Genomic DNA, 14,094 nt, shown 5'->3' on the forward strand with positions numbered 1-14,094 from the left:
TTACATCACAACTAATACTCTCTTCAATGATTAAAGTAAAAGTCCCTAATTGGTCCTTCGAGCCGGATTAATTTATAAAGCTGCTTTTGATGATTTCGTTAGATACAAATACCGATGTGACTATTTCAAAAATGTATACAAAAATCCCATCTCATCCCCAAAAAATCCTTGTCGTTATCCCATTCGAGCCTACAAACGCACTTAAGTCAAGTTTACTCCATAAACACGTTGCATTGCTAAGCTTCGCCCGTCCCACTTTTCGCCCCGGGCTCCGCCCTCTCACATAAGTCAGAGCAGGATAGAAACGGGATGCATCCTCGGGACATATACTCCTTTAATAATACACAATATACTCGCTGGATATTAGTATTAGTGGCGTTTTTGACTATACCGGTACTATATCGATACTGGGTGACGTTATATCGCAAGTATATATACGAAAATGAACTATTTTCATAACTTTTATCAGCAATACCGGCCTAATTGCAATTATAAAAGTGACAGGTTAGATGGGAATTGTGGACGGTACGATAGAGAAGTAAGTGTTGGGAAGAAGTGTGTTAGTGATGATGTTCCTAAGAAAGAAAGTGTTAGTGATGATGATAATAAGAATGCCGGGTGAGTTGACCTAGTTAAGGAAGTGCTTATTTCAATTCTTTTGAAGGCACCATTAAGTTTTTAGAGAAAAGTCTCTCTCTCTCTGGTGTTTCTTTAATTAGTGTATGATGAGTAGTTTCTGAGAAATCGTAATTTATCCTGAGGTGACTTTAATTCTATGATAACTTCAATCGATAAGGGAGTCTCTATAGTCTCTAAAGTCTAATATCTGCATTATTTATTCCAATCCTTTTCAGGGCCTAAAAAAGTTTTTAATGGAATAATTCTAAAATAATTAAGTATTTATTTAGTCGATGGGCAATAAGTATCCAATCTTTCTCGAGGTTAGAGCTCTGCAATAAAGCGACTTTACTGGAAAAGAGAGATTTTAAAGTCTGATATCGTAAAAACTTTAGTTTCATTTGTATAAAAAGCTTAATAAATATTTAAAAAAAATACTTTATTAGTATTGTAATGTTCATATTATTACTTGACACTACGTGGTTTTTGAAAAACTTCAAGTTTTGTGGTGAATATCCTTTATTCACTTTAAAGATTTTTTATTTTTTTTGGTTCTTATTCAAAAGCAAAAATTAGTATTTTCATCAATTGTATACCTATACATATATACGTCTAATTCCAGATCCTCTTCAGGTGATACAGGCTACGTAAGCGCAGAAAGCTCAATAGAAAGCGACGATGAAAAAGAACTAAATCACGTGTTGGAACCACAAAATGCAGGTAAACTATAAGACAAATTTCAATATTAAACGTTCTAGTGTTTCATAAATGTCGTTTCATAGGATGTTCCATAAATGGTCCAAGAAAATGCCTTACGTGGGCATGCAAAGCGTGTAAAAAGAAATCAGTTGCCATCGATCGACGGAAAGCTGCCACCTTACGTGAAAGAAGACGATTACGAAAAGTAAGAACAATTTTTATAATAATTGACAAAAATTTTCTATATAATGGTCCCGATAAAGAAGGTGATATTCTTCAGTACCTTCTCCGTTTTTAACTACTATTGGACATAAATGGCAATTATGACATTGAAAGAACTCGTCCATTATCTCAAAGAGACCTACGTAACAAGAGAAAAAATAAGTCTCAGTCTCAAAACATCTCTTTATATGTCACGAAGGTTACATGTTTCGCCAATAAAGCATCAGACCTTATAGCTAGATGCCCTGCTAAGTACATAAGTACTTGAAATATTGGATTCTTATTTGTCAAACATCTTTCGCTAATCTTAAATAAATTAAAATTATGGTTCAATATATTTTTAGATATTATCAAATTATAATTAAAATCGTAATTTAATAGTACTATAGTACAGTCAAAGTGTAGAGGGAAAATATCATAAAGGAAAAATTTGATCGGAGGTTAATTTTTTGTCAGTTTATAATATTAAATTTGAATTTTCGTCATCCTAGGAGTGGGTCCTTTCTTGGGGGATGATTGGTGTATGTCGTGTATTGCTGTCATACTGTAAGACCTACAGCTTTGATCTTATGTTTAAAATTTTCTGAATAATCGAAGCTGAATTTTACTTCTCGGGCTCAAAGTCGTAGGGGTAGATTTAATGGGTGAAAAATGGGATAAACTTAGGAAAGAAATAAAAGAAATTCTATGCAATTTTCGTTCAAATGGTAAAGTTGTAGCTTTTGAAAAGCGTCTGGTGATCGATAACGCCTATAGAAGTAGAGAATTTCAGACTCAAAAAAATTTTTTTCTCTCTCAAAACTTCAAATGAATAGGTTCAGCAAATTTTTTTTAAATATGTGAAATGAAGCTTGTTATTTTTTTTAAATATATAAATTATAAACTATATTTTTGTCACTTGTATCTCAAAAATGATAATATGGAAAAGTGGGGAACGCATTTCAATAAAGAGTTTTTTTGACTTATTAATCAGGCAACATTTTTGTAAAAGTATATCCAAATATCAGAGTCTCAAAAAAGCTCTTCAAAATACGCGTCAAGTATTATATTATTACTCAACAGATAATTCTTCGCCGTATAAAAATATAAAATATTAAATATATAATTAATATTAAATATATTACTAAAAAGCAGCAATGAATGATTAATTTCTTGATACCTGCAGCAATAGTTTGATTATAAAAGAACCAATGTAATGTTTTTAAGATAACACCGGTAGAAAGTCATTCTTAGTCTTCAGCCGCGGCAACAAATTTACTATTGAATGAGAATTACATGTTATGTTTGAACTGAACTTCTCAGAGAAGACCATTCTCTTTTCCTAGCTGCAGCAAATGATCGATCAAAAATAAAGAATTTCATGTCATTCACATTCACGCAAAAGCCAATTTCATTTATGAGATGCAGCGAATAACATTTTATGAAATAAGAATTCCATAAGATTTTTGCATTTGAAATCACAATGAAACTTCGACATTAAAATTAATAGGTTCAGAAGTACCTGCACTCACATCGGTGAAAACAAGGATCATGAATGTACTGGAATAATCGTGAATATAAACAACGCTTACTTATTTCTGCACTATCTAAAGGTAGAGCATTTGGCGCTTTTTCAGAGTCTTCGGATTTATTTCTTGCTCTATCATGGTTGCTCGCTTTTGATTGAACTTACTGTAAAACAATTGTGAGTGGAGAATCTGTCTGAGTTTAAAGGCATTTCATGTATTTCAATATTCATCTTCAATCAGCTGATGATGACGCTGCAGTAAACATATTAGGTACTGTATGAAATTTAAATTGTAGTTACATTTCATATATTTAAAACATCTTATCTGCACCTACTCGCCATAATGATATATGATAATAATAACGCCATCTTTGAGTCGTCCAGTGATTTTTTAAATATTTCCTTCGAGTAGAGGTGACAAGGTGACACCCCTGTCATACTATTTTTCAACATTGAAACATTTGAATTATTTTTAATTCTTACTTTGGCAGTTTGATTTTAATATTAGTTTAAAATGATACGAAGATCAGCAGTCCCTACACCACTACATCTTAATAAGTATGGTATGGTCCACGCATCTTTTCAAGAGCTACAACTTTGCTATTTCAACGAAAATTGTATGAATTTTTTCCTGACAAGTTATAGAATAAAAACTGTTTTTTCGAAGGTTTATCCCCTTTTTTCACCCCTTAAATTCACCACTACGACCCCGTGAAACAAAATGCAGCTCATTTTTCTGAAAATTTTAAATATAATTGTAAGTAAATTAAAGCTGTAAGTCCAATGGTATAAAACCAATCTTAGATCAACCCACAAACATTCCCTAAAAAAAGCCCCACTCCTTGGATGACGAATCTTCAGATTTAGTTCGTGTAACATCTATATAATCAACTTACAAAAAATTTCAGCTTTCAGACAATTTTTTAGTATTTCAATATACAGTTTGACGACTACTAGAATATTCTTAAATTCGTCGAATATTTCCCGAATATTATCTCTTACTCGGATAGGAAAATATAGTTTTTTTATGTAAAGCATAAAAGTTTTTTGTTTGCAAAATTTGTATAAGACGACGGCTTAAGAACCAAATAAAACAATTTTTTTGACTTTATGAGAAAATGTCAATATTTTATTTTTCTATGTAACCAGAAGTCGAAAAATATACGGGCAACGAGTTATTAATTAAAATTTGAATCAAAAATGAAAACATAACTAATTTATATGATAATAAAATGTAATAATAATTTATTATTTATAGTAGGTTTGGAGTAAAATTATTTATTTTGGAAAATTCTCTAATTATAACATAAAAAATACATTAAAAAAATAAACATAAACATCAAAAATTTAATATGTTTTAATATATTCGGACCCGTGTTGGAAGTTAAAAATATTTTCAGTATCAAGGATTTCATGAACTTCAAATAAATTGAAATGAATGAAATCTTATTTTTTACTTTTTCAAATTATTTTTCCAGAATCTAAATAAAGTTTCCATTATTCGATCCTATTGTGACTGAGACTAAACCACTAAAGACTGACTTGTAAAACACTCTTTGTTAAACACATTGTCTTATGAGAAATTAAGGTTTGAAGTCCGAAATCATTTCTCGATTTTAAGTTGGTGTAAGAAATCCAAAAAAATTTAAGAAATTCAATATTATTACCACTGGCAAAATTAACAGTAAAAACATGGAATTAAAAAATCCATTTTTCTTTAAAACCGTTGAGGACCACCTGCAAATTACCTTAAATTTTTTTTTCTAAAATATTTAATTTTTTATACAAATAAGACGCATGTACTTTATAATCGCAATAACAGACAATAAAAAAGAAATTCCATTGGCAACCCATCCGACTGCATCTCATTAGCGAGTAATCTGCGCATATTTTTCATAATTAAGCCTCTCTCTCTGTGTAAATGTGACACATTTTATGAGAAATAATCGTAATTAAGCAAAGTCAAAACAACCGGCTTTGCCAATTTACATTTATTCTTATTGTAATACGTAGCTATTTTCAAAAGGGCAATAATTTTTAGGTGAACGAAGCGTTCGAGTTACTGAAGAGACGAACCTGTAACAATCCGGGCCAAAGATTACCGAAAGTTGAAATATTGAGGAGTGCTATTGAATATATTGAATATTTAGAGGAGATTTTGCAAGGATCAAAGGGCAGCACCGACAGGCATACTGGAAGTGGTATTACTAGGAGTGAATACGTGGTAAGTACGTATAAAATATATACAAGGTTTTATAACATATAATATATAACATATCTGTTAGGTGTTTTGTGTATGTTATGGTCTGATGATGCTCTGGTCGGGCGAAACATATAACCTTTTTCTTTTTATTAAATGTTTCTGTGATGCTGTAGATTTTGTGTTTTTGCCTTTTATAAAAACGTAAGACCAGCATATATGGGAAAATGGATGAATTCTTCGAACTATACAAGGTGTTTAAAAAATGCACGACCAACACACGTATTTACACTTACTTCTCGAAGGCGTTTGACAGAGAAAAACATGGACATCTCATTCAGATGTTGCGTGTGACTGATTTTACTGATTTGGACAGATTAAACTGATTGGGTGGATTTTTTGTCGAATTGTATTCAATTAGCGCGTATTAAATAATATCATTTCTGAATAAATTCAGGTCTTTTTCGGTGTAGCTCAGAACCTATGTTATTCATTCAATAAATAATGGAGCATTCATTCATTCAATAAGAATGTTTGGAGCTTGATATTAAAAATATCATAAATGCTTAAGCATTTCATTTGGTCATTCTCTGAGATTAGTGGTTGTCAATAAATGGTCTAGTTCTTGAATTTCTTACTACCGTTAGAGCCTTGGGTGTGTTACTAGGTAATAAATTGACATTTGCGCCTCATTATAATAAGATTGAGACTGAAGTATGCGTAATCTTCGTACTCTGGTAACTTGTCTGTCATTTGATTCAAGATGCTTTACTGTTCAATTTTCGTTCTAGCCTTCGCATTTGCCTTTTTATTCTAACCACGTGGAAACAGTTAAAGACATTCAAAAAACGTTTCTTCATTTCCTCGCTTTCAAGGCTGGCATTGACATTTATCAGAATTTTCATATTATTTATAAAATAATAAAGGCTATATTTAATATTGATTGTCTTTAGAAGAGTCCTCCCGTTCGGATTAACTCACATTTTATAAAACATTAAATGATTTTTTTTATTTCTCCCTGGTGTTTTAGAAAATGTACCATTCAATGCCAACATCAATAGTAGTTTTACATTTTTATCATTTTGTGGTTTTTTATTTTTGCTATAACTTTTTTTGTTCATTTCCAAATCATTAATTATTTATAATTGTTCATATTGTTGCACTTATAGTTATTCTTTATAGTTGCCAGTTATTATTATGTAAATGTCTGTACTTATATTTCATTTGATTTTTGTAATTAATAAATTGAAATAAATCAATTAAATTAATAAATTTAGTAAAAACTATACAACTACTATAATAATGTAGGGGATAATGGATACAAACTATACAAAATTATTTTAACTTTTGTCTTACCTCTTAAATCTTTGTACTATTGAATGCCAATACTAATTTTTTAATTTGTTTATCCTCGTTGGAATCTCATTTTTTGGATTTCTTATATTCCAAACAAGAAATTTATTAAGGTTTTTGTAAGTATATTACCACTTTTACCCTAAGATTATTGGATGCCAAAACTATGTTTTCTTTAAATATGCAATTAATTTTCATATTTTTAATGAAGAAAATAAAGCTGAAAATGGGCGTACATTTTTTTTTGAACTAGCCTGTATAAATCTACACATGGCCATGTACATTTCTCAAAAAAAAAATGTAATCCTAATGTCTTTAAACGTAAGTTTTTTAAAACCTCTGTCAGCAGGAGGTTAAAAAACATTATCAGGCAATAATTTGCCTGATGATGCCACACTGGAATTAATTACAAATCTTGACATATTGAACTTAATATGTAGTACCACCGCAGTACACATGCTCTCCATGTGTTAATTTTAGGGAGCCCAATAAAGAATAATTTTATATAAAACATTGTTTGCTACGTGTATAATAAAAAATTAACTGAATTTATTATAGAGTTGTTATCTATACCTACACCACATAAGACGCATCCAGTGTCAGCTATATACCTTTTAGAATCAAAGTGACAAACCTGAGTCGCAATAAAAACTTTTAAAATTATTCTTCAGCTCTGAAAAAAGCTCTAAACCTCACAGATTAGTTTTATTGTTTCGCCGAGTAAAATGCTGCGAGAACTTTATTATTTGCCCCGTCCTTTCGTAGTAATAATAAGCCTCTGCACCCCCCATTTTTGTTCATTCTCACGCTATATTTAAAAAATTTTCAGAGTTTATAAATTACAAATTTTCACTGCATAAAGTGAATATAAATTGTTAGTTTTATATATGCAGCGAATTATATCAAGATGACTAAATTAAGAAATAATTGCTCGAAATTAGTGCATACAAGGAGTTATTAAAAAAATTTATGCTGCCCATTAAATAACTGACTTTCTCCTGGTATGTAATTTTTAGCAACCATCTTGATTTGCCACGTCAAATTGTGGGAAGAGTCTAATTTTGGCAGGCAAATGTCATGTATTTAATCACGTGACGTTATGTTAATTTAATCAAAGGTTTTCTTACAAAGGTCATTTTAAAAAAAACTTTTCATGTATTAAGTTCAATCATTGCAACTTTTTAAAGAAGAACACAAAGTCCGATATATATAAAATCAAAACAACCAAATTTAAAGAAGGAAATTGCATTTTACTGAAAATCCAATGGAACTTTCCTACAGTCGTCATGTTCTTTCAGTATTCCCCAAGGTGTAGTTATTTCTTGCCCAGTTACGATCTTATTCCCTTTACGTCCGAGGACCGTTAGTTAAAAAGAAAAAGTTTTATCAAAGATATTTCGAGAAAATCGTAAAATTTATTAAGTTCCAAATTCTCCAGGGGATAATGGATGCGACGAAGCCATTTTTTTGTCCACCGTCACAGCCATCTGCACGGAACCGCACGTATTATAAGATATACCTACAAATAGAAATAACAAGCAAGGAAACAAGAAATCGGCGACATGCCGGCATAAATTTTCCGGCTATTAATACTCATATAAATCTAGAGTTGCGGAATTTAATTTCTGCTGGTACTTGATATTAATCCAGTCCGCTCTCTGAGGTTGTCTGCTTGGAATAGAGCCAAGGCAATGTTGCACTTATTTACTATTGCACTCTAAGACACAATGTATTTATTGGAGAGCCCCAGGAAGCATTCCGACACTTAGTCGAAGATGGACTAGAAGACCTTTACCCTTAATATATGTCAATATGGTGGTCCTCCACGAAATGCATAAATGGATTATAGGAAAAGTATAAGAAAGTATTTGAAATTTGGCAACTTAGAGGTAGCTATTCTATCAGGTATTTATTATTTCTTTAGGGCAGTTTCTTTTCACATAGCTGGAATCATTTCGATCTTATAGTTACTTTTTATTCCTTCAAGTTATTCACTTGATAAGCTTTCAAGATTAGCAGTAATTTTTTATTTGATTCCAGGTATTTTAAGATTATTATAGAGTGTTTCCTAAATAACGATGAATAATTTAACAGCAGGTTACTTGAAAAAACAATGAGGCTAAGTTACATTTTCTTAATCCGACAGTCAAAAACAACCAAGATACAAGGTAATATACTTTTGTATTTTTTAGTAAGTTTTTGTAGTTTTATGTATTTTTTTTTTAATTTTGGCCATAAATTTAAAATTTATACTTCGTTTTTAACAACATCTTAAAGTTAATCTTTCTTTTAATTATGTCTTCACTAGCACATTTTTATTTTTTTTCCGTTATTTTTTTGGACTTTATGCATAATTTAATTTTTTATGTAAAATATGCATTGGGCAAACCTTTTTGCTTAAAAAAAGATGTACTTCAAAAATCTCGATACGATTCGCTCTTTAAACATTTAAAGTTTTTAATGCACCTTACAAAATCACATTCATGAACTATTTAAATTGCTGAATATACATGTTCAACATAAGCTCCATTTGTCTCGATCCATTTTAAAATTACATTACTGAAAGATCGAATCTTAAGAAAAAATGTTAAGAGAAAGAAAGAAATATGGCTCATTTCTAAATGACTCTTCAGCATTTTGAGTTTTTAATTGCTCTCTTCTGTCTATCGTATTTTCGTAAACAATTGATTTCATGGAGCCCCATATGCAAAAATCTATTGAGTTAAAGTCTGCACTTCGTGCGGGACAAAATCTTCGACTTAAGCTTGGTTTGTCCATTTAGATTTAGAGATTGTTTGTGGTTTCAAAAAAAGGACACACCAAATATGTATTTTAAATGTAAGTTGAAAGTGTCTTTCAGTCATGAGATTTGAATTTGCAATATCCCATGAATGCTTGTTTCGAATATTAAAAATCCACCTTCGGGTAAAAATCGCTTTATCCGTACACATAATTTTATTTATAAAGATTGATCTTGATTTTGTTGAACCTGGATATAGCAAGCGAAATCTCGTTTTGCTGGAAAACCTGCATCCAAAGTATTTTGTAGGAATAAAATGATATGGATAAAGATGTTCGCGATTAAAAATTTCTTAATACTGATGACTTATTAATTACAGTTCTTCCAGCCATACGCCTTACACTTGTTTCTGAGAAAAAAGATTATGTTTAGGCACTTTAAATTAAAATGATAACTAAATAATAAACACTGAAAACAAGGAGACTGGATATATACCTTTAGTCTCCTTGACTAAACTTAACACTAACGTAATAAGAACGCAATAAAGGAATACATAACGTTACTAAGCGTGTGAGTTTAAATTTTTATCAAAGTAACTGACAAGAACATCAACCCTGACAATAACCATGACATTTATAATTCATGCTACTTATTTTTAATTGCTACTTGATTTTATTTTGCTACTTCAAGTTAAAATATTTTCATATTTCAACTTAAGTACAAGTAGCAAAATAAAATTTTAAAACCTGTTTGCAGAATTCATATTTTAAATAAAAAAAATTAATTATGCCAAGCCGGAAAAGATTCCAGACCCAAAGTTTTTTTTAGATTGCTGGAACTAAGAACTGACTATGAATAACATATTGCATTTTATCACGTGTGATTTGTGACATGTGGTTTCTAAGATTTTCCAAGAGTATCCGTTTATAAAAAATACTTTTGGTCATTTCTAAGCTTCCTTTTGTACTTTTTTCGTCACCCTCCATTACAATTTGCTTCCATACTATTTCTCTAATTTTGGTTCAAACCTAATGGTTTCAAGCAACCATACTCAAAGAACGTCGATTAAAATATACGTCAAGTAGACAGATGGATATGAATATTTGAACTGCCTCGACGAAAAGTAAAATCACTTCCAGGCAATTGAGTTAATTTTGGATAGTCGTTTTTTTCCAGACAATCAAGACAATAAATAATTACTTATTCAGTCAATTGAAATATTATTTTTCTTAACCAATTTTTGGTTATCACCTTATAGTTTTAAATGACCAGATTCAGAGATTGTTGTTTAATTAATTAAAATGAGGTCTAAGAAGTGCTTTTTTAATTGCATGGAATAAAAAAAAAATTGCTTGCTTTGAGTGTCAGTATTCTCTTAAAAAGATCTCATCGGCAAGCACAATGTAGAAACTTCTAGGCATTTTCATATTTTTCCATGAGTCTTTAAAAGCGACCGCGTTATATTTTAAGTAGTTTCGTTGTTTACCTAACACCACTTGGAAACAATTAAACGATAGTCAACGCGAGTCAGGTAGAAATTTTGGCGTTGTCAATACAAAGAGTGTGTTCCGGACATAAAAGAATATTACTGGAGTAAATGAGTTCGAAAAAATGAGTGTATTCTGGAATTCCGTTACAATATGTTAAAGTGAAATGGTGGCTCACTGACTGAAATAATAAAATTAACTAAAATATACAACAGAAATTTAACAAAATCATTTATAACAGCACAAAAGATTAAAAATTCATGTGAATTTAAATTTTTTTGCACCAGAATATGATCCAAAGTGCATACTTATGCAAATTTCAATTCTTACCCGAGAAATTTCCATAAACCGACAAAGCGTGCAAGCCCACCTATAAAACCTTCTCTCAAACAATTTCGCGTACATCCAGGTTTCTGGATGACAAAGATATTTCCTTGTTTACTACTCGGATCCAAGCGGGCTTGGAAAATTAAGCGGCCCGCGTTGATTCACGAAATAATTAACGGTCTGGAGAAAATTGCCGGTTACACGAGGCGGCATGGATCGCTGACAGGACACGTCACCGACACCGATGAATATTTAGTAAAACCGTTAAATAACGGCCAAAACAACAAATTGCCTCGTAAATATGGCTTTTTTTTAGTTTTTTTTCTTGCCATTTCGTCGTTAATATTCGACTTGTTTACTGTCAGCAAACGTTTTGCGAGTGATGGATTTCCGTATATATTGAGTTTTCACAATAAATAGGAACTAGCCTTCCATACTTTACCATAACATATTTAACGATTTACAAATTATATATTGGTCATTATCACTTCAAGTAGCTGAACACTTTTGACCTTTCCTCGGTATGTTACTTTTAGCGCCCATCTCGAATCGCCACGACAAATTATAGACCAGACATCGTTTTCTAATTAATTTTAAAATTAAACAAATTACCTATCTCATATATCAATACCTAACGACTCTAATGTTCAAACCAAGAAAAAAATGCAATGTATATGGAATTAGCCACCGAAGTTTAGAGACTTTATAAACCTAATTAGTATATAGTCCTTTTATTCTTACTTGAAGGAGTGAAATATTAAGCTCTATAAAAAATGTATTGAACTCTGCCGCCGTCAGGGGCGTGCCGTGCCGTTGTTAAATTAAATTATTAAAATAAAGCGGCTGGATAATATAATAAAAAAATGTTAATATTTTCAATTAATTTTTTTATAATAATTTTACTAACAAAATTAACTTTGATTGCTTTGATCTGATGAAATTTTTATCAATTCTAGATCTGTTTTTTGGTTTAACAGATTTAGAATTAATATTATTATAATGTATTGTTGTAAGGCTTGTACCATCGTGCCGAAAAAAAAACTGGGACATTAAAATTTAGGTAGGGAATTATCTCCTAGTCTATTATAGTAAATCGCATTCTTGGGATATGGTATGCATATTTACGCATTATGAATTTTTGGACTCTAAATAATTCCATATTTAAATAATAATATTGATACAAAATTTTTTTATTTTTCGATATTTATTTTTATTTGGAACACATTTTATAAATAAACCAAAACTAACTAATATTTCTTTATTGATAATATGGAATAAAAAATTATTAATACTTTGTAAGCGCACCGTCGTTATCAATTACAGCTTGCAATCCTCGTGGCATACTTAAAATTAAGTTTCTGGCATATTCTTCGGTTATTTGGTCCCATGCGTCATCTATCTTTAGGCGTAATTCATTCTTATTTCTAGACCTAAAGTTATCTTGTTAACCTAAAGTTATCTTTATACATATATTTTGCTATTTTACCCCAAACGTTTTCAATTGGGTTGATATCGAGGGCCACGGTAAAACTTGAATTCGTCTTTCATCTAGATAGTTTTGAACTATACGAGCTGTATCTATAGGAGCATTATCATGTTGGAAGATAAAATCTAAAAGTCCATAGACTACATCAACCGATGGCATCATAACATTGTTCAGGATATTACAATATCCTAAGGCATTAAGCCTTCCTTGCACTATTTGACAAACGCGTGGTCCTCTAAAACTAATCCAGTCCCAAACGTTTATATTAAAACGTCCACTTTGATTAGTCTTATGTGTATATCTTTCATCATATCTGGTATTAGAAGGCCTGTAAACGCGGATTTTGCGCGGATCTCGTTTGAAATTGTTGGTCGACCAGAACCTGGATATCTTACAATAGCTCCATGTTCTGCAAATTTTGCCTTAGCTAAGGAAACGGTATTTTTACTAATGCCCAATTTTTCTGCGACTCTTCTTATAGGAACCCCATCCATAAGACGAGTGTATATTTACTTTTTCTTGAGGAGATAATGCAGGCATTTTGAAAAAACGATTTTGTTGACACGACTGTCACAAAAATTACATTAACTTTGACAACATCAAAATAAATTATTCTAATAGACCAAGAGATTTACGAGATTTTGCTGTCCCAGTTTTTTTCGGCACGATAGTACATGGGTTATGGTTTTAACGTTATACAATATTTTAGGTTAGCCATCCAAATAATCAGGTATTTTTAAGATAAAGATCATTCTCCGGATATGAAGTTTCAATTAAAATACAATGTGGTTTAAAGATTCACCTATTATATTATTATAAAAGATTTACATATATATACTTACCAATATTAAGTATCCTAAAAGACTCTTTTCAGAACAAGAACCATTACCGTCAGGCCAAATTATTATTTGGGGTATGGATGGTAAAACCGTATATTCGCTTTCTGCTTTAATTACGTATTCTACACAATTTTTCCATACATCACGTTCGAATAGCTTGGCGTATGTTGCCAATAGCTACCGCACTAGAGGTTGCTGAAGTGTTACACTTTCGAAGCTGTTTTTATAATTTTAACTAATTCAATCGGATTGGAGCTTAGAACATTGAAAGGCTAGAATTAGCATTGCCGTGGAACTATGGGCTTTGTTTGCTTGCAACACCTCTGATGAAATGATTATCAGCCAAATCCTTATGTAGAAATGGCAAAAAAACACACTTTATAATATCATAAAAATTTGTCACTTATTTTGACAGGCGTAAAATAATACTATTCCTCTTTAATAAAATATAAAGCATTATTTTTCATAAAATATGATAAGATACTCGCATTGTTGATTCCACCGACACAAGTAATCTTTACCAGTGACGTCGTCAAAAAATATTTACGAGATAAATAATATTAATTAATAATAGATTATGCTTTAAATTATAAACAGTATTACCGTTTATGAACTC

The 14,094-nt window shown here is 30.9% G+C and overlaps 1 protein-coding gene across 1 annotated transcript in view; it reads left to right on the forward strand.

The window, feature by feature from the left end:
* Positions 1 to 327: 327 nt before the first annotated feature.
* The window catches only part of LOC126748508 (transcription factor SUM-1), a 43,211-nt gene continuing 29,444 nt past the window's right edge, over positions 328 to 14,094 (forward strand). Inside the window, exons 1-4 of the mRNA XM_050457787.1 lie at positions 328 to 618; positions 1,241 to 1,338; positions 1,401 to 1,522; positions 5,088 to 5,270. Coding sequence (XP_050313744.1) covers positions 443 to 618; positions 1,241 to 1,338; positions 1,401 to 1,522; positions 5,088 to 5,270 — 579 coding nt within the window. The 5' untranslated portion in view covers positions 328 to 442. The remainder of the gene's footprint in view (positions 619 to 1,240; positions 1,339 to 1,400; positions 1,523 to 5,087; positions 5,271 to 14,094) is intronic.

The sequence above is a fragment of the Anthonomus grandis genome, chromosome 2, assembly GCF_022605725.1.
Source record: "Anthonomus grandis grandis chromosome 2, icAntGran1.3, whole genome shotgun sequence".
Classification (NCBI taxonomy): Eukaryota; Metazoa; Arthropoda; class Insecta; order Coleoptera; family Curculionidae; genus Anthonomus; species Anthonomus grandis.